This window comes from Pyrenophora tritici-repentis, chromosome 10 (assembly GCF_003171515.1).
Source record: "Pyrenophora tritici-repentis strain M4 chromosome 10, whole genome shotgun sequence".
Classification (NCBI taxonomy): domain Eukaryota; kingdom Fungi; phylum Ascomycota; class Dothideomycetes; order Pleosporales; family Pleosporaceae; genus Pyrenophora; species Pyrenophora tritici-repentis.
Genome location: NC_089399.1, coordinates 3909175 through 3935280, shown reverse-complemented (window position 1 = coordinate 3935280; position 26106 = coordinate 3909175). Strand labels below are relative to the sequence as shown.

The window sequence follows — 26106 nt, the reverse complement described above, 5'->3', positions numbered from 1 at the left end:
AACGCAAGCATGGAGGTCTCTCAGCAATTGTAACTGTCTCATATAAGGTGATTGCTACTCAATCCCACTACCAACTTCTTTCCAGCTCACTTGGAAGCTGGCGGCTGAGGCCAATGATCCAGGACTGTCTCTTCACCCGTAATCGTAAGCTTCAACTCTGCCTGAGTGGGCTCATCAAGAAGCAGCGTATACTCTCCCGGGTAAGCAACCAAATTACCCGACTGATCAACCCTTGACAAAGTACCAAGCGTGAGCGCGAGTGATGCCGTTTTAGTCTGGCTACCCGAAATATCTCTCAATCTGGCATATGATACCAATGTCTTCAGAGGGTAAGGCTTAGGCCCAACCTCGCCCTTGATGAACGCCAATGCGATAAAGTCAGAGGTCCTATTACCCTTGTTCGTCACCGCGACCTCAATCGGAGGCACATCGCACAGGTCTGGGTGATCTTTGGTGCAGGACTTCATGATATCCTGAATGTTCACGGTGAGACTTGAATTACTGCCGAATTTGGCCGCAAACTTGGTGTAGTGCAGACCAAAACCAAATGGCTGAACGGATTCGTTGTACCAACGGTAGGTTCGGCCGGGGTTGTTACCACCAGGGCGCAGATTCATGTCCAACATGGACAATTGGGTGTACTTGGCGGGGTACTGGGTAATTGGTAGACGTCCAGCAATCGCGTGTTCACCGGTGATGACCTGCATGACAGCTGTTCCGCCGTCCTGACCGGGCCAGTTCGCCCAGATCAACGAGTTGACTCCTTTCATGTTGAGTATTGGCATGTGGTCGACCATGTCACCCAGTGCGATGACAACTAGCGGTTTGCCAAGAGCAGCCAGCTTGGTGATGAGGTCGATTTGAGCGCTTGGCCAGCTGATGTCTGTACGATCGGAACCTTCTGCAGCAGCTGAGGGATCCAAGCCACCAAAGTAGAGAATGGTGTCTGATTTCTTTGCCGCATCGAGCGCCTTAGTGGTCCAGTTGTCTGCAGCTCCGGATTTCTGGAGGATTGGTCCCGTAGCCACGGCCATGTCCAGACCAAGCTTGTTACCAGCATACACCGGATTGTGCAAATAAGGTGCTGGACCGCTGTAGATACCGGAAAGCTTAGAGCTGTCATTCGCCCAGAAGCCGACCATCGCTACCTTCGATCCACTCTTAAGAGATAACGGAAGCGTGTCGTCGTTTTTAAGCAACGTAAGTCCCTCGGCAGCGACTTGCAACACAAGTTTCTGAGCCTCTGGTGTGTTGATATCCTGGACGCCCAGGTTAGCATATGTTGCCGCAGCCCCGTCAAAGTAACCGGCGTGAACCAGTCCCTCGTACTGTCTTGTGAGAGCCCTGTCAATGACTGAAACGTTCAGCAGGCCTTGACTAAAAGCACCAGGAATATCCGACGATCCACTGTATTCGCAGCTGAGATCCATGCCGTTGTTGAAAGCAATCGCCGTAGCTTCTTGGAGTGTCGCTACGTATTTGTGCCTCAGGGAGATATCTTTCACCGCCTCACAGTCACTGGTAATGTAGTTGTTGCTGTCCGTCCAGTTCCAATGCTTGCGCAGGATGTCTTCGAGAACGTAGGTATCGGCACATGTGGGGACACCGTTGACCGCGTTGTAGCTGCACATGAACGAGCCAACTTTCGAGTCTCGTGCGCACTGTTGGAAAGGAGGCATGAAGTACTCCGCAAGATCTTGTGTAGTAATCTTGGCATCGAAACTGTGGCGATCAGTGCCGTTCCAGTCCTCCATGTCGTAGCCCACGTAATGTTTGCACGTGGCGATGATCTTCCTTTGCGCCTTATCACCTTCAAGTCCAGAGAGCAGACTCTTTGTGTAGCCTTTGATTCGCAGGATGTCTTCTCCTGGCGTCTCTGAACCACGACCCCAGCGAGGATCCCGGAATGGGTTGATGTCTGGAGTCCAGAAGTCCACAGGGGCGATGCCGCCATTACCAAATGCTCGAGCCTCGTTTCCGATGACGATGGCGATCTGATGGATCAAATCGTCATCGAACGCTGCTGACATGAGGAGAGGCATTGGGAAAGACGTTGCAGTGCGGTAAGGTCCAGTGAAGTTGATTCCCGGTGCCCCTGCCACACCGTGTAGTGCTTCACCCCACCAGTTGTAAGCCGGGAGCCCAAGTCGCGCAACTCCTTTAGACTTGCTGTAAGTTCTTTGTTAGTAAATGCTTCAGGCTGATACATCAGATGTCCGAAGCAAAACATACCTTACGAGGTTGTCAAGCTTCTCTTGTGTCTGCATGGCTGCAACCAGGGCTGCAGCCCGCTTCGCAGGTGAAGCAGTCACATCGCAGATAGCGTTGGATTTCAAGGGACCATTCACACAGTCAGGGCCAATGGCGTAGGCGCTGGGGACCAATGATGCTCCGAAGAGCACCAGACCCAAGAGATGCATCATGAGTAACGAGTTGTAATCTGGCGGCAAGATACCCAAGTAACGCACCGCTTGCGGGGGCTATCGAGCATGTACACCGCATTTCGTTCTCCATCGTAGATACATATATACAGCTGCCAAGTACCATGTCAGCCGTGTTTATAACCGAAATGGCGCTACTATGCCGCTTGATGAGGATGTTGGATGGAAGATCCCCTGCTACCCCGCCATCCCGCGCATTTAGGCCCTGGATCCGCGCAGCCATGTTCCCCAATCGACTCGCTCAAATATACGACATTCAGCCGCCGGGTTCAAGACGAAAATGATCCTCACGTCACACCAATATCGGATCATTTACGTCAGGCTTTATTTCTCGCTTAATGTTGGTTGAGCCAATCCCTCTCTAAGACGCGTCCGTATCCTCCGGCAGTCGAAATCCCGGAATACAGTCATAAGATGACTTAAGGGTGATGTCTTATTGTTGAGTGTTGCATAAAGAGATGATGTACTATCGCCTCGGGTTGGCTTTCAAGGAAAACAGGCCCGCTCAATGTTCAGCGACTTGGTCGGCCCTGTTTTTGTTTGGAAAGACTCTGCTGCTCAGATCGAAGACGGGTAGTGGGCACGGAATGCCCACAGCTTCGCAGGCTGTAAGAATCGCAAGATACCAACCAGAAATCAACCCGAGAAAGCCGAACCCGCCGCCTATATGCAGCAATTTGTTGATATGTTCAATGTCGGCCTCGGTTTTCGCATGTGGGATGGCGAAATCCGCAGCGGCAATGAAAGAGAAGAGCATGACGAGACCAAAGAAGGTCAAGGCGAAGAATACGTTCACGCGGAGGGTACCAAGAAGAAAGATAAAGCTAGCAAGTACCCTGTTCGATTGTCAGTGGCGGGCCGGGAACCGGGGACAGTATGAGGTGAGCTTACATCGATACGTTGTGGAAGCCTTGAGATGAATTATAAGCGGCACCCGTTGCTCCGCCTAATTCTCTAAAGGCAGAAGTTGTTTGGTGAGTAGGGTCTTGTTGGTATGCCAAGCTAGCCCAATGGCTCCCATAAATGAGGAAGACGGCCATGGGAAATGCTGGATGCGCGTATCAGTATGGGAAGAAAATAGAAGACTGCAGAAATAGGTGATACATACTGTTACCGAGGATGAACTCTGCAATTCCGGCGAGAACCATAGCAAGGGCACCAAAGAAGTAGTAGTCACCACTGAGGCCGACCAAACTCTGTGGAGCAACAGCGCCCTGAAAACCGCAGAGGATGAGGATAGTGGAGGTATATGGCACAAGAAAGCCAACTAGTCCAAGCAAGGTCGGGTTCGCTGTCGACAGTGAGTCTCGCGAGCCACTTGTGGCACATTCGATGGCCAGGTTTCAAATGAGTACTCACCGAATTTCTTCGCGAGGTCGCCACGACGAGGGCCATTCGGCTGGAAGAATAGACGCTCATATTGTTCTGGAGTCAAAGCCACGGTAACTTGGCGACTAAGAGCAGCGCCATTTCCTGCAATGCCCACATTATTGTGTTCGGTCATCTCGTGGTCCATCTTGGCAGTGTCTGACATGACGTCGAAAGGTATGCGTTCCTCGGCTCAATGGTTAAATGACTGCAAGAAGACGTAGCAAAGTATGCAAAATCTGTACAGTGTTTTATTGTACGCGCATCGCCGTTACTATATGTCAACCACGGCTTCCGCCCAGCTCCGTCGGAAGTGCGAAGACCACAGCCTTTACGGCACTGTCGCCGTCTTTTCGACGTCAAACCGAGGCAACTTCCAGACTCCGGACACCACTACCCCAGGTTTCTCCGCATATATACCTGTATCTGCTGTAGTGTATGCGTCAGACACGGGCTGTTGAGTTAGTTTCAACGTGATTGGCATTGTGGCGTTGCACTAGGGGCGGTGCACAAGGGTAGAGACGGCAGATCAAGCCTCGTTAAGCATTTCGTTCCGCGGCGACGGACTCGGCAGACAACATGACACAAGGAACGGTAAACAAGTAGAGAACGAAAGAGGGCGGATTGGGAGTTCTATATAATTATAATTCTGGTTACAATATTTACCACTTCATACAACGTCCACTTGGCCATTTGATTTAGTGAGCCGTAACGTTTCTTACATTCTCGTTGCCCCTCTCTGTCAGGCTAGTGGGGCAAAATTGGGCATTGTAGCCCATATACCTAATGAGGGTGGCGATCTCTCTAGCCTTCTAAGGCAATGTATATCCATAGCCAACCGATACCATCTGTACACAGTACTCGTCGTGCCGTTGTTCGAGTCCCCGTTCGATGGCACGTGAGCACACTCCGTACAATCGTAAGTACTCGTGAACCTGCTGGCATCACGTATGCTATCTGTAGTGAGTGGATCTTTATTATTCATAGTAGCTTAGCGCGGTGTTTGCATATGCTACTAAAGGCGTGCCAAACTGGAGAACCATCGATTACATGATTTTGACGAGCTCTACCGAGCGTTTTCCACTCTTACCTATGCTACTAAAAGAGCACCTCTGAGCGCCACTGCCGCATGACTCGCTCACGGACTGCTCTCGGGGTCATTTGTATCTCATCTCTCTTGTCATCTTTAGCCTCACTTCTCCTGGGCACCGGCATGATTTGTTGTTCATTGACTTTGACCGCTACTCTTCCTTGCCACGGTATCTTCATCTTGTTGTATGTCTTCTACGAATTGTAAGACGATCTCTACAGTGTTCTCCAATTTGTTCTTCGTCTGTTCGGACGCACCAGAATTACCGCACCCAAAAGTCTTCAAAGGATTACACCGACGCAACGAACTTGCGACCGAAGAGAACGTCTAACCTATTCGGACGCAGTCGTTACATTTTCAGCTGTAATCTCGGCTTCTCGGATTTGTACGAATCTGCAGGGTGTCGCGCACGACGCTTCCAGGTCAAACGTATGCTACATCTTTGGGGCAGACGTAATCGAACCGTAAATAAACCACAAACGAACCACGCATTGTGTCACCAACGTGTCTGCCAGTATGACCTGGCTGATCACCTGTGCTGAGTGTGGTACGTCATAAATAAGGGGGTTGAGGCATGTAGCATGCCTAATCGCCCACGGATTAGGGTTGGCTGTGTGAGAATCCAGATACGGGTTGCCATACCGTCTTTGAACGAATGGACTGTACCCCTGATTACTTCCGCGGTAGTTGCAAATGCGGCTCTCGATAGAAGCTCATCGCGTTTGACTTTGAAACATATTTTCGTATCTCTAGTCCTGAATGTAGTGCTGGTAATCGAAAAGCGTCTGTACATAACGGTTATGGTGGATAAATCGCACTTTTTATGTTGCGAGAGATGAAGCGCAACGACGACGAGAGATGACCATCATTGATGAACGTGTGAGGATTACCCCTCATGTACCTGACTGCCAAGGTACCTGAGAACTTGGTCCAACAACCGAGACCCTCCCGAGGTCAGTCCATGGAAGTTGAGTAAAGTCATCTTCTCTTTATGCTTCCAATGCGCCACAGCCTGGTACACGTCACTCTTATGAAAGCATTCATGCGATGCGATAATTTCAAATGATTGAGATGTCACTGTTGTGGTGTTCTGTTCGCTACCTGTGATCTGGTCGCTGGTCACGCGCTAATTAGCGGCATCATCCGGCCCTCCTTGGCCAGACCTCGGTTCATCATCCGTCATTCGGTCCGAGTTATTGTGGTTTTCGAAATACCTTGAGCCGCCTGGATCTGGTTAGCTTGGTGCCCAAGAACATCAACTCCCATAGTAATTTGTTAGTAAATTAATGCAGCAGCCGTTTCCCACCTCCAGAAGCCCATGAAGCTAGTCCTGTACTCTAAATCGTTCGTGTATAGCGTTTTGTTTGTGTGGAGCTTGTTGCGAGCTCAATCTAGCTGCTGTTGGGATGCCGCCCAAGCGCCAGCGTAAGCCGAAGCAGCCATTCGATCAAGGCGTTAACCCGTCCTCCCAGAAGCGTAGAGCGCCAGCAACTAGACAAAATCCTACCCATTTAACGCCTAAACGTGTCCGCCGTGAGGCGCTGCCGTCGCCTCCAGCGACTGCCCCGCCGCGCCGTCAAAGCCCGTTGTCCGAGCCTGAGCTGCAAGCCACCCAAACAGCTGCCTCCGCGCAAGCTGAAGATATCGTTGGCGAGGATGAGGATACTTTCGAGGATGGAGATGGCGATCCGCTGCCTGAGGATGAGGATGAGATCGCTGCTAAGGGCGCTGCCGGTAGTGTTGAGGATGAGGGAGAGCCAGCGTACCGACGTCAAGAAGGCACTCCATGGCTGCCTCGCTCATCGCAAGCGCTAGAGGATGAGGTTAATCCTGTACTGCGCGTTAGGTGGAGGGCTTGCCTTGGTGGTGATATGGAGAAACACTTTATTCCTGAAGCTGCCGATAGCGAGCACGGCGTACGGCTGTACTCGCTGCATTTCGACGACCTATGGCAGTGGGTAGATGACGTTGTTGCAGAATTACGGCCAAAAAGAGCGAAGATCTCATCTGTTTGCACTGTTGTTTACCCAGCTAAGCAGGCCAAACGCGAGCGCGCGATAAAGCGATTGCGGCGAGGTGTTGATGCAACGTGGAATAGCTTTCAGCGCCTTGTTGTAGAGGTTGATAACTATGTCAGCGAGCCAGTAAACGTCGATTTCGAGCTCATCTTGGCTGAAATTCCAGGGAGCAGCAGCCGTTGCCAACGGTTGTCGACGGTCCTCGTCGACGCACCGCAACGGTGATTCAAGAGGAGGGGCTTGCTGGTGTAATAGCAGCTGAACAAGCAGGTAGCGGGCATGCTATTGCTATCCGGGATAGATGGCGCTGTACAGATACCCATTGCGAGAACTATCCTTATTGCTGCTGGATGGCGCCAACAGCGAGGCAGCCAGCGCGCTTCGAAGATCACCTCTTTGTCAACGGCAACATTATCTCCATGTGGGCAAGAGCAATTACAGCGAGAAGGGCAACGTACGATGAGCCATCTGATGATGTACGGCTTGCAATTTTGAGAGCAAAGGACCTGCGGGTGCATGAGAAAACGCGCAAGTTGCGGGCGGCTGGAGATGGCGACGATGATATCAAAAGCTTAACAAAACTGCTCATCGTTGGACAGCTTGAGCGGATGAACAGGCAACCTCAACAGGAGTCTAACTTGCAGGCAGCTGCACCAACGATAACAAGAGCTGAGGTATCTAGTGCATCTCAGTGGGCGCCTATCCGATATGATCATGAGCAGGAGATTAACGAGCATACTAGTAATTTCTTTAACTACCTTAAGTTAAAATTTCCTACAGTTGGAGAGGACATTAACGAGCTTTATAAGACTCTTGTTATTGACGGAGCTATGGATATCAACCTCTTGATGCAGCCATCTGGTGATATCTTGAAGTTGTGGACGCAGCATTTCAAGCAGCCTCCTGGCTGGTTTTTCACGCTACAAAACACTGCAAAAGAATGGCAAGCTGGGTACCAGGGTCTCACAGATCGTAACTGGAGACGAGTCGAACGTTGTAAGAAAAGAGAAGAGATTGCGCGCAAGAAATTGGTGGTTGAACCGTCTAGCAGTGTTGTGGAGGATGATGGCGAGAATGCTTGAAGCTTAGTGGCCTGAGCGTTTTTGGTGACAGCGGCCCGTGCCCGCTATAGTGTTGAGGTTTTTCAGGCGTTTCAAATGCGCTGCAACAATAGTCTATTTGGATAGCCCTATGTACAACACTACAACGTTATGCGATTATAACAGGTTAACTTCCTAAGATAGTTCTATATGTATAGAAATAGCTCTTATTTTTTTAGAATTATTAAATCGCTTTTGTGGGTTGCGCATTAAGGTGTAATCGTTCGCATTTGTATGGTATCATCTACCTATAGAAACGTACTGTGGCATCCATTTAAAAGCACAATTAATAGGGATAGCCACACCTATGGAACCAGCTTCTGCAGTTAATATTACAGCACACCAGCTGCGCTGCATACTCAAGAAAGACCCCAAAGTCAATGAAGTTCTCCGCTTGCGCTGAATTCCTTTTCATCCACCCCTTGAGCTGCTTAAAGCTCTTCTCGATGGGGTTGAAATCTGGTGAGTATGGCGGCAGATACTCAAGGAGTACTCCAGCACTTTGGCAAAGCACCCGTACACGCTCTGATCGATGGATGGAGGCGTTATCAAGCACGATTACTGAGGCTGGCCCTGGGTGAGGATTGCAGAACGGCAGCACTTGAAACTCTAAGAAGTCTTCTAGGATCTCAGATGTAATCGCGCCTTGAAAGATCTTATAGCTTATGTAGCCATCTATCGTCATGGCTGGCAGCAGCGACCACCGTTCTGATCGCCTGAAGCTGTGTGATAGCTCCACCGGCTCCCCGATTGGAGACCAGCCATACTTGCGGTCGCCCGTACGCTCATTGCAGGCGCTCTCGTCCAACGCAACGATCTGCTCCGCCTTATAGTGTTGCGCCATCCTGGCAAGATAGAGGCGGCGGAGTGGCTCACTCTGCTCCTTTGCCCGCTTTGTTGCAAGCTTGCGAGACCATCTCATCTTCTCTAGCTCTCGGTAAACGCTCGCAAGGCTTATCCTAACGTCGTACTCGTCGTACAAGAAGTCCCTCATCTCATCCATGTATGCGCCCGGTGAGCCATTGAGGTATGCCTGAAGGCCTTCGCGCTGAGCTTGCCGGAGTATAGATGGCCGCCCAAGTCGAACGCAGCGCGGCGGATAAGGCACGCCCCAAAACTCTAAGCTCAACCTCAGCTTTGCTACTGTGTTACGGCTCGCACCTGTAGCTCTAGAGATGGCTCGATCACTTTCGCAGGCAGCAATTCGGTCGAGGATAGCCTGGAGAACAGCGGGCTGCAAGCGGTGGCCGGTGCCTGGCATCGCGATGAGATGGGCTCGAGAAAATTGCAACACCAAAAACGCGAGTCAGTAGAGGCGATCGCAGCAAACAATGAACTTCAAATACGTTGTGGGTGTTAGAAAGCGTGGCTGCATCGATTTACTAACAAATTACTATAGGAGTTGATGTTCTTGGCCACCAAGCCAACCAGATCCAGGTGGCTCAAGGTATTTCGAGAAACACCCATAGTACTTCGGTAGTAATCAAGACACCCCTGTCGGCAAGAACTTTTGAAAGCCACCTCCGTACTTAGTTTTATTTCGTTTATAAGATTAATTGTTAGTAAACTATACAACGCTAACCGCTAACCGCTAACCGCTAGACGTTCACGTAACGTTGTGCTAAGCCCTAATAATCTCCTAGTGTCAGATTGTGATGGGTTATCAAAGACGGGGATAATAGTATAATAATATGATGGGGATCGATTGTATTGTTCTGGTCTGATGTCGTGTGTTGTTCTTGTCCAACGCTGTTCGATCAATTGGGTCGCGGTGGATTGTGCGCGCTGACTAATTTAACTGATCCACAGAATCCACAGCTCCAAACACCCGGATTTTGTCCACCACCCAAAATATGCCCATATTCTGACACCTAGTTAATCTCATTGCTAGCAATTAAGCGACTAAACCTTATAACTACACTCAACGCTTACGACGCTATAAAACTAGTACTAATCTCTAGCACTGCGTAACTGCAATATTACGCTGGCAAATGGGTTGGGTATACCCAGTCTTGGGTTGGGGTTGGGTTGGGGTCGCACAGACCATGGGTTAGGGTTGGGTTGGGGTCGCACAGACCATGGGTTAGGGCTGGGCTGGGGTCGCACAGACCATGGGTTAGGGCTGGGCTGGGGTCGCACAGACCAAGTGGTAGGGTTGGGCTTGGGTTGGGTTGGGTTGGGTTGGGGTTGGGTTATATTTTTTGGGTACTTTAACGGAACAACACTTAATTAAGATAATGTGTACACGTTGATGATATAGTAGATACATAAAACGAGATATATTAACACAGCTAATTATCACGGTAGCGCTGAGGACGCTGGCGCTTTCGAGGTGGCAATTGACGCTCCTCCTGGACCTCTTCCTCCGACTCTTCTTCTGTAGTCTGGTTCTCCTCATCTATATCGAAGGTATGCTCTAACGAGGCTGGAAGCTCAAAAAGATCATTAACCTCGTCAATTGGCTCTCCATCCTCCCCTAATTGAGCAACTAGGTAGTCTAGACCCTGTTCTTCCTCTTGAGATATTGTATCCTTAAGAACCATTATCTGCTGTATTGTCCGGGCAGATAGTCGGTGCCTCCGACTACCAATAACATCCTTAGCAACATTGAAAACTCTTTCAACCCCAACCTGAGCAATTGGTATTGCTAGTATATCCTTCGCCACTTGGGATAGTCTATTAGCAGATGTCTATGATAAACAGCTGTGATAACTTACCAGACTTTTTCTGGGTAAACCGCTTCTCTGAAAGTATATCCCACTCTTTCTCTAGCAGCTTAGCCTGTCTAGCACTATTTGCTAATTTATACTTAGGCTGTTGCAAAAGCGATTTCTTCAGTTGGTACTTCGCGGAGCGGTCGGCTGTTCTAACGCTTTCAAGTACCTTCTCCTCTTTATCGAAAAGAGCTTTGCGTTCACGTTGAGCAATAGCACGGGCGCTACCACTCAGAGAGCCAGTATAGGGGACGCTCAAATTGATAGGTCGGCCTTTTCGTGAACCCCCACTACCTCTTTGATCTAAGATACCGTCAATCTCGTCAGCTTCACACGCAAATCCCTGCTTATATTAGCATAAGCTGTGATAAATGGCTGTGATTATTACATCGGTAAGCTGCTCCCACTCATCTTGTTCGAACCCAGGCGGAGGTTCAAGTTTGATGGCTGGAACTAGGCCTTCAGGTACGTCGCCGACTTGCTCTTTCGCGACAGGCATGGCGGGGACTGTGATAATGCGCTGTTGTAAATGGGGTGTTTTCAATGTAGTAAAGAGAGTTATTAGGTGTTGGGAGTTACTGGGCGTCAGGGGCTGGAGAAATGGGTAGACAGCATTATGCTCACCTAGAAATAGTCCGTGCGCTGCTGCCTGCGCTAGCGCGAAAACGCGGAAATTACCCAAAATGATCAACACATCGATGATTCCTTCATTTTTGGGCTGCACGCATGCGCGAGCTCGGCGTTTATCACAGCAGTTTAACACGTTTGTATGATATGCTCGCTACTGATTTTGCAACAGAAATGGTTGTATGCGATCGTGAAACAGCAAATTACGTCATGCAGTCCGTGCGCTGCTGCCTTTACTAGTGCGGAAATCGGGAAATTGCCGTCGCCCAAACTTTCCAGCTACCTAACTCTTTCAGCCTACTACTTTCTTAATTGTCGACCACATTTATCACAGTAATTAATCACATACGTCGCCTACGTTCATCATCTACTCTACTACGCAATGGCAAGGACAAAACCACGGCCTAAGGTCACCGGTAAAGCCGGCCGGGGTGGTCCTGATGGCAAGACAGTTACTGGCGGCAAGCCGGCTCAGAAGGCCCTTGCTAGTAAGGCTAGACGTCAAGTAGCAGGAAAGTCTACGCGAAAGGCACCTGTAGCTGTTAAGAAGAAGCGCAAGTTTAAGGCCGGCAGTAGGTTATCACAGTCGTTTATCACAGCTATTTTCTAATTTAGCTTAGCTGTCGCATTACGGGAAATCAAGAGATACCAGAGAGGTTTTGAACTACTCTTGCGAAAACTCCCCTTTTCCCGCGTAGTGCGCGAATTTGCACAGGTGCACAAGGCCGATATCCGCTTTCAACGATCTGCAATCGAAGCTCTTCAGGAAGCTACAGAAGCTTTCTTAGTTGGTTATTTTGAGGGTATAGTCTATCTACCCTATACTATTTTTCATTTAATAACTTTTATAGACTGCAACATCAATGCTATTCACGCAAAGAGGGTTACTATTCAAGAGAAGGATTCTCAATTGGCTAGGCGCTACTTTGCGCGCGAGTTACTAGCTTTTCTCTAGATTATAAGATATATCTAGATACACGTGCTTAAATGCTAGCTGGCGAAGCCTCTGTATATTATAAATGAAACTAGTTAATGCTACAGAGGTGGCTTTCAAAAGTAATTGCTAGCGCGGTTGGTATTCGGCCCGACATTTCTTGGCACCTTCGGAGTTTTTTGAAGCTGGAGAAAGCAGTAAACTTGCTTTCTTTGGTGTTTCTTTACTGTTACAATGGCTCCTCGTTATACAGATATCTCTACACGTGCCGCTATTCTCACTTTAAAGTCCCGCTTTGTGGGTAGATCAACGAGTCAGATTAGTGAGATCCTAGGCATCTCTCCACGCACTATCGACTCTATCTATAGCCGTGCCTGCCAGCGAGGCTTTGAGCCAAATGGACCAACCTTGAAGATTCTTCCTGAATATCTTGAGGATGCTCCTCGCTCAGGCCGCCCACGCAAGCAAGAGGCTATCCATGAAGCTACTGTTGAGAAAGTACGCCGTGACCGTTATGGACGAGAGAAGAGCTGTGCTGACATAGCTGGTGATCTTAGTCTCTACGGTCACGACGTCTCTTCTACCACAGTGTGGAGAGTTCTCAAGGCAGCAGGATACAAGAAGACCAAGCCGACGAGGAAGCCTGGGTTGACGAGGAAGATGAGACAAGATAGACTTGACTGGTGTCTCGCTTATCAGCACTAGACTCTTGAGGACTAGAAGAACGTTATCTAGTCGGATAAGACCTCTGTTGTGCTGAACCACCGTCGTGGTGGGTATCGAGTGTGGAGAAAGGCAGATGAGGCTTTTACAAGATCTGTGATACGAGAGAGGTGGAAGGGATACTCTGAGTTCATGTTCTGGGGCTGCTTCACGTATAATTACAAAGGTCCCTCCCATGTATGGAGGCCAGAGACAGCTCAAGAGAAGAGAGATGCAGCTCTTAAGATCGATGAGATAAATGAGGTTCTAGAGCCTATTATAAGAGAGGAGTGGGAGCTTACTACGGGCATAAAGAGGATAGGCTTAAGAAATAAGCCTGGTAGAGCTCCTCAATGGAGATGGACTAAGGAGAACGGGAAGCTCACTCGTGGTAGTGATAAAGGTGGTATTGATTGGTGGCGGTATCAAACTGGGGTCCTTCTCCCAAAGCTTATCCCCTTCGCTAAGAAGTGTATGAGAGAGAGACTAGGTACTCTTGTTCAAGAAGATAAGGCTCCCTCTCATGCTCACCACGCCTAGAATCTCATCTACCAACGAGAGGGTGTGGAGAAGCTCTTCTGGTGTGGTAACTCACCTGATCTTAACGCTATTGAACCAGCGTGGTCATGGTTGAAGAGAAGAACTACTAAGAAAGGCGCTCCAAAGAATAGAGGAGAGGCCACAAAAGCATGGCAGCAGGCCTGGAGTGATCTTCCACAGTCACAGATCCAGGCATGGATAGAGAGGATTCCTATCCATGTTCAAAAGATCATTGAACTCGATGGTGGGAATGAGTATAAGGAAGGCAGAGGTCTGCCAAGAGAACGTTGAGACTGATCTGTCTCTGTTTCGGTAGTATTTCGGCTAAATTCAAGACACCCCTGTCAGCAATTACTTTTGAAAGCCACCTCTGTACACTGTGTTAATCTACTGTGATACTATATAAACTTTTCTTTTATTGAAATCTATATTATACATCTTGCAATTTTTTTACTATAACCCAACCCTAACCCATGGTCCGTGCGACCCCAACCCAACCCCAACCCAACCCTAAGCTTGGCGCTGACAAATGGGTTGGGGTTGGGTTGGGGTCGCAAAATTTCTAACCCAACCCCAACCACACCCCGACCCATTTGCCAGCGTACGAGTAACCCAGCTCTCGCTGAGCTGCTGATGGGCTACTTCTGATGAGAAATTCCTGATCATCTCTCTTGTAGGAGGAAGGCCTCTCTCTGTGAGCGTTTTGATATATCTCACAAGCTCTAGCTCTTGTTGTGGGCTGATATGGGTGTTTCTCGAAATACCTTGAGCCACCTGGATCTGGTTGGCTTGGTGGCCAAGAACATCAACTCCTATAGTAATTTGTTAGTAAATCGATGCAGCCACGCTTTCTAACACCCACAACGTATTTGAAGTTCATTGTTTGCTGCGATCGCCTCTACTGACTCGCGTTTTTGGTGTTGCAATTTTCTCGAGCCCATCTCATCGCGATGCCAGGCACCGGCCACCGCTTGCAGCCCGCTGTTCTCCAGGCTATCCTCGACCGAATTGCTGCCTGCGAAAGTGATCGAGCCATCTCTAGAGCTACAGGTGCGAGCCGTAACACAGTAGCAAAGCTGAGGTTGAGCTTAGAGTTTTGGGGCGTGCCTTATCCGCCGCGCTGCGTTCGACTTGGGCGGCCATCTATACTCCGGCAAGCTCAGCGCGAAGGCCTTCAGGCATACCTCAATGGCTCACCGGGCGCATACATGGATGAGATGAGGGACTTCTTGTACGACGAGTACGACGTTAGGATAAGCCTTGCGAGCGTTTACCGAGAGCTAGAGAAGATGAGATGGTCTCGCAAGCTTGCAACAAAGCGGGCAAAGGAGCAGAGTGAGCCACTCCGCCGCCTCTATCTTGCCAGGATGGCGCAACACTATAAGGCGGAGCAGATCGTTGCGTTGGACGAGAGCGCCTGCAATGAGCGTACGGGCGACCGCAAGTATGGCTGGTCTCCAATCGGGGAGCCGGTGGAGCTATCACACAGCTTCAGGCGATCAGAACGGTGGTCGCTGCTGCCAGCCATGACGATAGATGGCTACATAAGCTATAAGATCTTTCAAGGCGCGATTACATCTGAGATCCTAGAAGACTTCTTAGAGTTTCAAGTGCTGCCGTTCTGCAATCCTCACCCAGGGCCAGCCTCAGTAATCGTGCTTGATAACGCCTCCATCCATCGATCAGAGCGTGTACGGGTGCTTTGCCAAAGTGCTGGAGTACTCCTTGAGTATCTGCCGCCATACTCACCAGATTTCAACCCCATCGAGAAGAGCTTTAAGCAGCTCAAGGGGTGGATGAAAAGGAATTCAGCGCAAGCGGAGAACTTCATTGACTTTGGGGTCTTTCTTGAGTATGCAGCGCAGCTGGTGTGCTGTAATATTAACTGCAGAAGCTGGTTCCATAGGTGTGGCTATCCCTATTAATTGTGCTTTTAAATGGATGCCACAGTACGTTTCTATAGGTAGATGATACCATACAAATGCGAACGATTACACCTTAATGCGCAACCCACAAAAGCGATTTAATAATTCTAAAAAAATAAGAGCTATTTCTATAACATGATCCATGGGCGAGCGGCGCACACGGGCGAGCGGCGCATCCCACCAACTTTTGCAACTTTAAAGCGATGCATCTCAACAACGCGATAATATTATTGCTAGATATTGATACAGTAGATTACTCTATATTAATAGTATCAGTCTTGCATGTGCGCGAGTTGTGCCCAGTCTCCTTGCACCTAGTGCAGCGCCTTTGAGCCCGCTGGCTGAGGCCTGATCGCGCTCCTCCTTGACGCTCTTCATGAGCAATCTGCTGGTCAGCCTCATTTTGAGCCAGTATATCCTCTCCAGCTCCCTTTGTGAGTACTCCATGCTTCTGTATACGCCTTTTAGAGCGCCGCCTACGCTCTGAGGCTGCGCTATTGGCCTTCTCAAGACTAGAGATCCGATCGCGCATCAGCTCAGCAGAGAGCATCATCACCTCGGCGCCCTTCTTTAGCTGGTCAATCGCCATAATAATTGAAGCTGGTGATGAGCTCTTGTGCTGGCGCACGCGCTCACGTATTAGGCTTGACTGAGCCTCAAGCTCACGCGCGTTGCTCGGCGTTTGAGCTACCCAGGGAGCCTCTGGCAGAGCTGCTGGAGGAGTAGGTGTACGCAGTTGTACATCTACCTTTGATAGAACAGCCTCTGGTTGTAGAGGAACAAGGCCTGCGCCGCGGAAGGCTGAGCAGATATTGGCTGGCGTGAACGCTTGATCAAATGCTGCCTTGAACGCTGGCAGAAACTCTAGCTTGGTGATGTGGTTGATGTGGTTGCGCATAAGGCTCTCCACCTCACGGCTGTACGCGCGCTTCAATGGCGAGAAGCAGCCAACATCAAGTGGCTGGAGTAGGTGAGATGAGTGAGGAGGCATACAGAGCGTATGGATATTGTTCTCCTTGCAGAGCTCCTGGAACTCTAGAGATTGGTGGCTCTTATGGCCATCAATAATAAGCAGGCGACGCGCGCCTACACTACGAGCCTGCGTGTGAGCGTTGAAGTGCTTTAGCCACTCAACTCCAAGCTCATTATTCGTCCAGCCATTATCGCTGACTGCGATCGCCCAGTCGCGTGGGATCTCAGCTTCCTTATACCAGGCTGATAGGTGGTACTGGCCAGCGAAGATGAGGAACGGTGGGACTGACCAGCCAGCAGCGCTGATAGCAGCGATCAGCGTTACCCACTCGCGATTGCCTGGCTGAATACTCTTCGGCCTGCCTCTCCTCTCTGCTCCTGTTATAACTAGCTGCGTTGTAATCTTGCCCATCATAAAGCCAGCTTCATCAAAGTTGTAGACGTCCTCATCGCAGATACCTAGCTCAGCCTTTGTCTCTTCTACAAGCTTAAACCACCTCTTTATTAATGTTGCATCCTCACAAAGAGCTCTCTGCCTATCGTACGCTTGGTTGAAACACGTCCGAAGACTGTCTGTACGCTTAACAAAGGTAGATGGCCAGTTGACTCCAACCTGCTCTCCACCACGCGCAGCCAGCAGCTTATCAGCCATATCACGTACAGCTGTGTAGGTAGGCGCAAATCCACGCAGATCTAGCTGAAGTATATAGCTAATAATCACCTCCTCTTCTCTCTGGGTAAGCTTCCTTGAGTTGGGCGGGCAATCGCGTCGGGCAGGTATACCAGCGCGTCGGCGGCGGAGCGTTGTTTCGGCTACGTTGTAGACTACTGCAGCAGTACGGGTACCTTGGATCTGGTGCGCATTAATAGATGAGATAGCAAGCTGAATATCTGCTTCATTTGATAGTAATTGAGTAGCGCTGCGTTGAGCCATTGTAGATTAAGATCAGTAAGGTGAGTAAAGTTGGTGGGGTGCGCCGCTCGCCCGTGTGCGCCGCTCGCCCATGGATCATGTTAATTAATCTTTATCTCTAAGATTGAAATTAATACTTAATTTGTATAGGAGCTGATTGGATTAATTGAATTGAGTTAATTAATCAAGTCAATCAATCGAACCAATCTGGATTGCTTGTTGCGGAGTCTGCCAAAGAGAAGGTCAAGATCACCCAGCCCCGAAGTTCGACGACAACGGTCACATGGCTATGCCATGAATGTACATAGTTTCGACCTACCGGGTATCCAGTTATTTAGACATGGATACAACCATCAGTCGCAAAAATTTTGCAACAACTTCAGTGTCAGAGCTGCGATTCGATCTGCAAATTACGCCTTTAGGCCGTCCTGGAGAAAGCGTTAATAGGGATGCGAAACAATCACAAAATATTAAGCGCAAAGTGACCGATATGTGACAAGTTTTGATCCGTGTTGGGTGAGCGTGCAGGTATACACTACGATAGCCGTTCTCATAGTGACTAGACTCCGCAACAATCAATTCAATCCGGTCACTCTCCTAGACCCACTTACCTATCTAGGTAGGGCTTAAACTCCTATAGGTAACTACTAGGCTTAAAGCGGTAATCAATCAATCCAATCTGAACCTTCTAGGACCCACTTAATTGATTGTTGCGGACTGTGATAGTGACACCTAATACGATATGCTATACCTCCAGAGTCACCCACTTCTCTCTTTCATCGCTACAATTCTTAGATTTGTGTTCTGTAGATCCGCGCGTATAGAGATTGCTAGGTGTTCGGGCTGATGTTTGTATCCACGTAAAATTCTAAAGAACTGGATATCCGGCAGGGCAACCTAAGTACAACCCCGACATGGTCCATGGTTGCCATGGCCATGTGAAAGAGACAGGGAAAAGAAAAACAACGATGAGTTATAGTGTTAAAACCCTTGAAGCGCCTATTCTAGCCTTCAGTACGACGTGAGAAGTTCAGCATCAGACCCATTAGTTTCTAATTCGAATCATCCCGGGTTGGACTCTGTGTGCTTTCTATGAATCAGTTCGGAACTATACTTACAACTTAGATCAGGATTGCACTATGCGCAGTCGCAAAAGAGCCTCAGCATTGAAAGGCGGGTCGTTGTTGTACGCTGAAAAGAACTCAGAAAATATCTTACAAGCGGTAGTCAGCTAATTCAATCGGATGGCAACCAAAATAGTACATGGTCTACTGTCCTTCATCGATGCAAGAGCTCTTAAGATGTTGCGCATGTATGAACTACTGTCTGACATATGTACAAGTTAGTCTGTATGCAGAGCCGGCCTAATGAAATAACAAGAGCCATTGTATTGAGGACGACGAATCCGTCGGGTAAACAGCCACAGTACATACAACCTACTCCTAATGTACACAGGTATCTCTCCACGCTCCACAACCCAGATGTAAGTCTTTTATGGAGTCATCGGGGTTTTTGCATTGTGGTATTGTACAGGTGTAGTCGGTGTCTCTTATTTGTTAGCATCTACACCTACTTAGGAGTAGCGCGTTTTATCACTGATTATGTAACAAGAGGATATATATTCGCTCTCTACGATAGACTCTATCAATTAACCAACTTCTTCCTCATTCTCTTCACCCACTTGTTTACATTATTTTGTGAGACCACGCTGCCGCTAATGACCGATGGATGCAGATTGCACGAGCAGAGTACATAGAAATACATAGTATTATCGCAAAACTCCTAAAGACTGACTAAAGTGAAAGCAAAGATAAAAACAATAACCACGGTTATCGTTGAAGAGAATGAGATGCCCCCCTACATAAGAAGATGAGCCCTCCTTATACCCACTAGCGGAGAGTCACTCTCCGCACCGGTACAGTATGTTTGCGAAATTCCCATCGCAACTACAGCTATGACACCGATGATTCTCATATTAATAGTCGCCGCAGTAGCATGAGACGCAACCGCCGATACAAAATTGCTTGGCTAGCGCGCTAGAGGCAAATAAATTGAGAAGAAGAGTAGTAATCCTCATTCTTGTGGATGGCGAGTAACTTGGAAAGAAATGTAGGTCGCAAGATAATGTAGAAGAGAGTTTGTTGCAGTACAATGCAGTCAATTAAAGTGTAACCGCGCGAGGCAGTCATCAGAGTATATTGTGTTCTGTTGTTGTTGTGCTGTCATGGCCACCTTATATGTAGCCATAATCAGGGTCTATTTACATGACGTATCTCTGATGCTGGTGAGGGGAGAAGGTGCTCATGGAGGGGAGGGAGGAGCGCCAGGACAGCGCACGTGACATGCGCAATACCCTTGCCTCACAAACCGCAACAGAGTTCGTAGCCGGTCATTGCATATTAGTAAATAGTCTAATATATTCTAGACGGCCGTCAATGACACTACTTACTGGCTGGTGCGGAGATAGGATAGATCGATAAAACCAACAGAGAGTGTAGGTACTGTTCGACGGTATCATACAAGTGAGACGATGTTGTAGGAGGAATGAAATTTGTGATAGTTGGGTGTAAAATACAGTTGTATTGGCGCGCAAATATATGATTTGGACGAGACCATGGTTGAGTATTGGAGTCTAGAGGGCGGAGTGGAATGTGTAGTAAGGAAATCTAGTGTATTTGAAATGAATAAATGGCCTTCTAAATTGGTTCGAATAGACTCTTTTGAACAATTTAAAAGTGAAACATGACTAAGTAGGTGCTTTACGTAAAAAGTACAAAACTCCAATATAATTCCTAGTAAGTATAAGCTTATATGTTGTAGTGCTAGGTAACGGTACGCCCTTTGGTCACTGCATTGTTATAGTCAGTGACAGCAATGACGCTGACTCGTACATCTTGTATGCAAGATGTTATGCTGGCAGTAATTCCGCGCAGTTACTATCAACAGTGAGACGCCAGCGCACGCTAACATCTACCAGTAGTTGTAACTTTTGTAGACTAGTATATCAACGGGCGTCCGCTCAGCGAGTTTATCAAGAGTTTCCAAAGTCGATAGGGCACTCGTTCAAGCGACAGACATCGATAACCATCCCTTTGCTTTTACGTGTCTACCAGTTCGCCATTTCCTATCAGGCCGACGGACTCTACTCCGCTGTAGAGATTCAGTTAGTTGTAAAAGGGGTGCTCGGCGCTCACAAGCACCTTCTCGACGGCGTCCGCCATGTTTTCTTCCGCTGAGAGGCCGGACTTCGTCATCTCGCTGGACATAATTCAAGCAACTACGAGGTCTCTACGGACGACTGTCGATGCGTCCGCAGTACAGTCAGCCGAGTCGTGGGTATCATGGTCGTTTCTTATCATCTTATGTGACATAATGATTACTCCAACTCTCAATGTACTTATTAAAAGTCTACTGATGTTTTTCAAACATCTAAAAGGCGCCGTTAGCGTACAATGGCGCGTTCCATGGTAGTATTTTCCTTGTTTGCAAGAAGTCGCGAGAGAAAGTGGTAAAGCAGACCTGTGGAATAGCAAGCCTCATAGTTTCCTAGTTTTCGAAGGCTATTGAACAAGGTGATAAGCAGTTCCAGGAGATTGCTTGGTCAGAAATGGCCCCTTTTCGGCACAGTAAGGAGATTCCCATGTCCCGAGAAGGATGGCAAATTTGGCAAGTCAGGATAAGATCGGCTGACGAATTCTCGATCTAGAAACTTGGTCAGCCGGTCGCCTTTTTTTTTAGTAAAGATGCTCATCGCCGTGCAAGGGAAGGACGCGACGAGCAGAGTAGAGGATGCTGTGACGGAAACGATAGGCATGTTCGAGAAATACCTATGCATTTACCATGCTGTTGCTAGGTTTACTCCGATGATATAGCGGGCTAACGGTGATGTTACGTCAATTCTGTTAGCTGATGTTATTGATCTTACAAAGATGGTAGCACACTGCACCGCTTTGCTTATAATCCGTTAGTCAATGATCCGGCGCAGAAGTGCTTTCTCTTAGGAACGAGTCACTGCAAGCAAGTTCAAGCTGATTGGTGGGAGAATGGCTAGGGCAATGCTTTATGAGATAGGTTACCTTATTTTGGTAGTTACCTAGGTAATATTAACTTAATTTGAGTGCGCTAAGTCATTCCGGTGTGCGGGGTTCTTCGTCGCCCGCGCCGCATGCGCGTCTTTTACACACGCGCGATTCTTGCACCGTGTATGTCTCATACTCTTAGTGTAATCTCTTTTACTATCTTTTGCGACACATCTTTCATCTCGCTGCTACTACGTGTGGGGCACTTGGAAACATATAGTCTACCCAGTCCATTCACTCGTCGTTCTACACTTGGCCCTTCTAGTCATCGTAAGAACCACGGAATTCTATCATCTTGTCAATAGCTAATATGTATAGAACACGCGCTTGTTAGCCAGAAGCCTATACAGTCCTTCACGATGACAACTCCGGAAAATATGCCAAACTGCTACCGTCTTTCCAGCGACGTTCAATTTGAAGAATCTCCCGACTTTGAAAAATTCAATTATTTCAACTGCAACAGACCAGCCAGTTCCTATCCCTCGCCTGCAGAAGTTCGAGAGAATCCATTACTTCGACGTTCATGGGGCTCCTATACGACGAAATTTGATTCACTTAATCTTGTTGTGAAATATGGGAAAGATATCACTGCGTCTGAAGCACACTGCCTTGAAGCTCTTCGCAGGCTCTTGCCCGACGAGGTACCTGTCCCCAAGGTATATGGATAGTGTGAAGATGGAGGCGAGGTCTTCATCTATATGGAGCTCATTGCAGGGGTAACCTTGGAGAACCAGTGGGAGTCGCTCTCTGAGGAGGCGAAGAAGGAAGTCTGCAAACAACTACGTAGTATGGTAAACAGTCTGCGCAAGTTAGAGCAGGACCCGAGCGATCAGTTTGTTGGTGAGCTTCTTGTTCGACAATAGAGTGGCAGGTTTATGCTAAAATACATAAGGTCGAATCGACCGAAAGCCCCTCCTTGATGTCGTCTTTACAGATGGAGTGAAACCCCCAGCCGGACCATTCAACACTGCCAAAGAGTTCCATGATTGGCTCTCTGTTCTGTTCAAAGAGCCCGGGAAACTTCATTTTCCCGATCCTTTCCGGGGGTCTCTTCCAGACAACTCGAGGATTGTGTTCACTCATGCTGATCTACATCCAAGCAACATAATGGTGTCTGCTAATGGGTCCAGTCATGTCCTTGCTATCATTGACTGGCACCAGTCAGGATGGTATCCCGAGTATTGGGAGTATTGTAAAGCTCTGTATACTGCGGACTTTACCAAGGAATGGGCGCTGGAGTATGTCCCACAGTTTGTCAATGTTGTCGAGTTTTTTGAAGATTGGCTTTGGTATCCACGGTCTATGGGGTATTCATGACAGTATAGGCTGTCCTACAATAGAGCTGTAGGATAATACCATAGGACACTTGCAATCAAGTAAGATGTGTTGCTTGAGGTAGTCGAATAGCGCCATTTAGGTTTATAGACTATTACTACTCGAGCCTCAAACACGATACACTTATCATATACCCTACCCCAAACAGATCCAACGGCTTCTTGCCCCTCCACCAGGCACCTTCAACTAATTTTCTCACCACCCGCAAGATAAACCAGCTTCACATCATCGATATATGCGAGCGATGTCTTCAACTTCCGTTTCTTAGTCTTACCAAGCTCGTAGGGGAGAGTCCCAATCTAGACAGTAAGGCCCATATAGGCGATGGCATGATGAGGCCTAGTGGTGGTAGGCATGAAAACCCTTGTGAATTATGACAGGAGAGCATAAGTTTTATTTTAAATTACTAAGCTATTACTCTAGTTGAGTGTGTGACTATTTGGTCTGAGAGGCTCAACAAACGCGCTCTTTGTTACGCTACGGTCTTACACGCACACGACCCTCGATCCTAAGACACGAGGAAGATATCAAGATCGCTGAATCATACTACAATCTCGCATACCTAGACCACATACTCGTATCCAACACCCTCGTATCCCCAACACACTTTCACACCGACCCCCATCCCTATACCTACCTCCACCTACACCTACACCGCCACTCCACCACACCAGCACCCCACCAGTCACGCAAACTCAAAAACATGCGATTCTGCAACTAGGTGTCTTGGTAAGAATGTCATTGTCGTCTTATGCATGTCACTCGGCAACGGCCACGGCTAGCACCGTTTACCGAAAAGCGTAATCACTTCCCATCCGTCCGTCGCCGGCTACGAGAACCGATGACCTACCGTACTTAGTCAGGAACAGAGTGTTTCTCGCATATATTGCCGCAAAGAAAAAGGTGTCGTGTAGGATTGCAGTACGAAGAGGTGGCGTTGAAGCGCTTGGTTCTACTCATATAGCTACATACAGTACCATCCATAGCCCTACCCTAGCTTGTCTTGTCCTGGCAGCTGGCTACATACATCCCATACCCACCCGGGTGTCACAACATACATTCCATACCAGCCTACGCGGGCCACTGTAGTCGCCAAACACACCTATGAGGTGCATACCCACACTGTCAAGTACATACAAATTCCATGAAACCCGGGTGTACCCATGACCAAAGCTCATGCCTACTTATGACGACCACGTCGTCGTCGTCACCTCCATCCGTATCCTCAACATCCCCACCCACCCGTGTAATAAAAACCCGTCCTTGTATGGTAACAAAACACAAGCCGTTTGCATGGTGCAAACAACACACGCACGCACGCACGCACGCACGGCATCAGCGATGGGGCCAAAAGCACAGGCAACATGGCCCCATTCTCGCCTACGTAAGTACGTGTGTGCGTGCGTGCGTATCTCTCGTAGGAGAGTAGAGCGGCCGGTTGGACAGACAGACAGACAGACAGACCCACCTTTGACTATTTTGGCAGCCAGCAAGCCCCCCGGGGGCTCTAACTAGCGCACGTGCACCCGCAGAGCCTCAACGGATGCAGCTGCAGTGACGATGAGTCCGATGTCCGAGTCTGGGCTACCCGTTCACGTCCGATTGATTGTTTCGCTGTACACATGCAATGCAGTGTAGTCACTGTAGTGTCATACCTCTTTTTCCCCTTTGGCGAATACATGGCCGTCCAATCGGTAGGATTACAGCGAAAAAACCAGCTTTTAGGCTGCAAACGAGGGTTTGTTTTGGGACGAGGGTTAGCATTGAATAGATTTCATGCCCTGGTCTTCAAAACAGCCGATGGCGATGGAGTTTTGGGTGCTGTTTGGCTCCAACCTCCGTCTCTAGCGCTGCTTCGGGAAAGAAAAAATTTCCCTTTTCGCACACTAGATCGAGGCCTAGAAGACTGCATGGAAAACTCTCTCTCTCGCCATCGGAAACAATTCGAATCAGACGACTCTCGGGAGGATTATTGTCGGACGGGCTTGCCGGCCGGAGGGACGGAGGACCACCTGGGTGTCATGAAATACTTGACATACTAGGGTGCAAAGGCTACTGTAGTCGCCAAACACGCTTATTGGGTGCTCGCTCACCCACAATGTCAAGTATTGTATGATACTCAGGTGGGACAGGCAGTGAACAGAGAGCTTAGTCGTTTGCATGCGACTTTTCTGTGCCGAACCACAGTTGGCGTATTAGCTATCCGTGATCCCCCAAAGAGTCGTCAAGGCACCTGTCCCCGAGACCTTCCCTATTTAGTCATACGCTAGCAAGAGCCGCATGCAAGCGTGCTGGAGGCAAGTTGTGATTGTACATGTAAAGACCGATGCGTGGCGGTGAAGCCCTAGAGATGCTTTGATTGTGGCTCAGATTCAGGAGGGAACCGCGCGCACATGTCCCATTTCACCCCCCATTTTGTGGGTCGCAATACGACTCACATGCGACATTGGCCGGAGTCTGGAATCGAGGCTGGACTGTCGTTCACTGTGTGGGCCTCGTTCGGACGTTCACGGAACTACAACATGTTCTCGTGCGCGCTTTCTCTGCACCTGGCATGTGAAAAGGAACAGAGTAAATGCAGATTGTGGATAAGAGATTTGCGCCCAAGTGGAGGTAAACAGGCCATGATCCCAGTATTTTGCTTTATTGCAAGGGCGTTAGCCGAGATTTTGCTGCAGTCATGCTTGGAACAGGAAAAAAAGATAACATTGACTTTGTAAAAAAGAGGAAAACGTCGAACGCTCATGTGCGTGCCTTTGGGTAGCATCGCAGGTACGTACCTAGTTGAAACAATACGATGCGTGCGCGCGCATGCTATTGAATGTCACCGGTGGAGCTCGGCAAGAGCCCACCGGAAAGGCAGCACGTGAAATCCCACGCACGCGGGCAGTCGCAAGCTCACTGCGTAGTTGTCGATATGGGATTCCCAACAATTCCCGCGTCCGCTGGAGTCGAGGCCTTGCTCAAGGATCCAGGAAGTAGACTGTCGCAGAGTCTGGAGGTGGACGGTTGCACCCTGCGCATACGGGCAACACCAACCGTCGCAATCCAACCCTGCGAACATGCGTACCCTTAAACTCGCAACCTCCATACGCGTATGCCCCGTTTGCCGTTAATGCCGGTATTGAATGCCTCTCCGCGGTTGACAGAGGCTTGATTTCGTATAGTGCCCCTGTTGACGGATGCGCCAGCAGCAACTCCGGCCTTCTAGAAAACTTCTTCCCAGATTCTTCCCTGGAGCGTGACGATGGCGATAGCTAATTTGGGCTTGTGGCCAATCGATCTGGTGGGGATTTGTTGCGATGGGCTCCACAGCCAACACCACAAAGCTGTTGGGAACGACTACCA

General features: G+C 48.8%; 11 protein-coding genes across 11 annotated transcripts; 6 read left to right on the top strand and 5 right to left on the bottom strand.

The window, feature by feature from the left end:
• Positions 1-86: 86 nt before the first annotated feature.
• PtrM4_053430 (BglX, Beta-glucosidase-related glycosidase) lies at positions 87-2420 on the bottom strand (the record flags this gene model as incomplete). Its single annotated transcript, XM_001937086.1, has 2 exons — positions 87-2169; positions 2233-2420. 2 exons carry the CDS (start codon positions 2418-2420, stop codon positions 87-89), a joined length of 2271 nt encoding a protein of 756 aa, XP_001937121.1.
• Positions 2421-3126: 706 nt separating this feature from the next.
• On the top strand, positions 3127-3321 carry PtrM4_053420 (uncharacterized protein; the record flags this gene model as incomplete). The annotated part of the gene is made up of 1 exon (XM_066105000.1): positions 3127-3321. One exon carries the CDS (start codon positions 3127-3129, stop codon positions 3319-3321), a length of 195 nt encoding a protein of 64 aa, XP_065959564.1.
• A 7-nt stretch (positions 3322-3328) lies between these two features.
• PtrM4_053410 (Grp1-Fun34-YaaH domain containing protein) lies at positions 3329-3975 on the bottom strand (the record flags this gene model as incomplete). The annotated part of the gene is made up of 3 exons (XM_001937085.2): positions 3329-3489; positions 3550-3732; positions 3801-3975. The coding sequence occupies 3 exons, from the start codon at positions 3973-3975 to the stop codon at positions 3329-3331; spliced, it is 519 nt and encodes a 172-aa protein (XP_001937120.2).
• Positions 3976-6305: 2330 nt separating this feature from the next.
• Positions 6306-7999, top strand: PtrM4_053400 (uncharacterized protein; the record flags this gene model as incomplete). Its single annotated transcript, XM_066104999.1, has 3 exons — positions 6306-6545; positions 6624-7138; positions 7192-7999. 3 exons carry the CDS (start codon positions 6306-6308, stop codon positions 7997-7999), a joined length of 1563 nt encoding a protein of 520 aa, XP_065959563.1.
• Positions 8000-8303: 304 nt separating this feature from the next.
• PtrM4_053390 (DDE-3 multi-domain protein) lies at positions 8304-9278 on the bottom strand (the record flags this gene model as incomplete). The annotated part of the gene is made up of 1 exon (XM_066104998.1): positions 8304-9278. One exon carries the CDS (start codon positions 9276-9278, stop codon positions 8304-8306), a length of 975 nt encoding a protein of 324 aa, XP_065959562.1.
• Positions 9279-10308: 1030 nt separating this feature from the next.
• PtrM4_053380 (Dimer-Tnp-hAT domain containing protein) lies at positions 10309-11230 on the bottom strand (the record flags this gene model as incomplete). Its single annotated transcript, XM_001937064.2, has 3 exons — positions 10309-10682; positions 10735-11074; positions 11120-11230. The coding sequence occupies 3 exons, from the start codon at positions 11228-11230 to the stop codon at positions 10309-10311; spliced, it is 825 nt and encodes a 274-aa protein (XP_001937099.1).
• A 510-nt stretch (positions 11231-11740) lies between these two features.
• Positions 11741-12313, top strand: PtrM4_053370 (HHT1, Histones H3 and H4; the record flags this gene model as incomplete). Its single annotated transcript, XM_001937063.2, has 3 exons — positions 11741-11930; positions 11979-12161; positions 12210-12313. 3 exons carry the CDS (start codon positions 11741-11743, stop codon positions 12311-12313), a joined length of 477 nt encoding a protein of 158 aa, XP_001937098.1.
• A 213-nt stretch (positions 12314-12526) lies between these two features.
• PtrM4_053360 (HTH-Tnp-Tc3-2 multi-domain protein) lies at positions 12527-12966 on the top strand (the record flags this gene model as incomplete). The annotated part of the gene is made up of 2 exons (XM_066104997.1): positions 12527-12790; positions 12850-12966. The coding sequence occupies 2 exons, from the start codon at positions 12527-12529 to the stop codon at positions 12964-12966; spliced, it is 381 nt and encodes a 126-aa protein (XP_065959561.1).
• A 1518-nt stretch (positions 12967-14484) lies between these two features.
• On the top strand, positions 14485-15459 carry PtrM4_053350 (DDE-3 multi-domain protein; the record flags this gene model as incomplete). The annotated part of the gene is made up of 1 exon (XM_066104996.1): positions 14485-15459. The coding sequence occupies one exon, from the start codon at positions 14485-14487 to the stop codon at positions 15457-15459; it is 975 nt and encodes a 324-aa protein (XP_065959560.1).
• Positions 15460-15712: 253 nt separating this feature from the next.
• Positions 15713-17083, bottom strand: PtrM4_053340 (uncharacterized protein; the record flags this gene model as incomplete). The annotated part of the gene is made up of 1 exon (XM_066104995.1): positions 15713-17083. One exon carries the CDS (start codon positions 17081-17083, stop codon positions 15713-15715), a length of 1371 nt encoding a protein of 456 aa, XP_065959559.1.
• Positions 17084-22121: 5038 nt separating this feature from the next.
• PtrM4_053330 (uncharacterized protein) lies at positions 22122-22286 on the top strand (the record flags this gene model as incomplete). The annotated part of the gene is made up of 1 exon (XM_001937066.2): positions 22122-22286. One exon carries the CDS (start codon positions 22122-22124, stop codon positions 22284-22286), a length of 165 nt encoding a protein of 54 aa, XP_001937101.2.
• Between the last annotated feature and the right edge of the window lie 3820 nt (positions 22287-26106).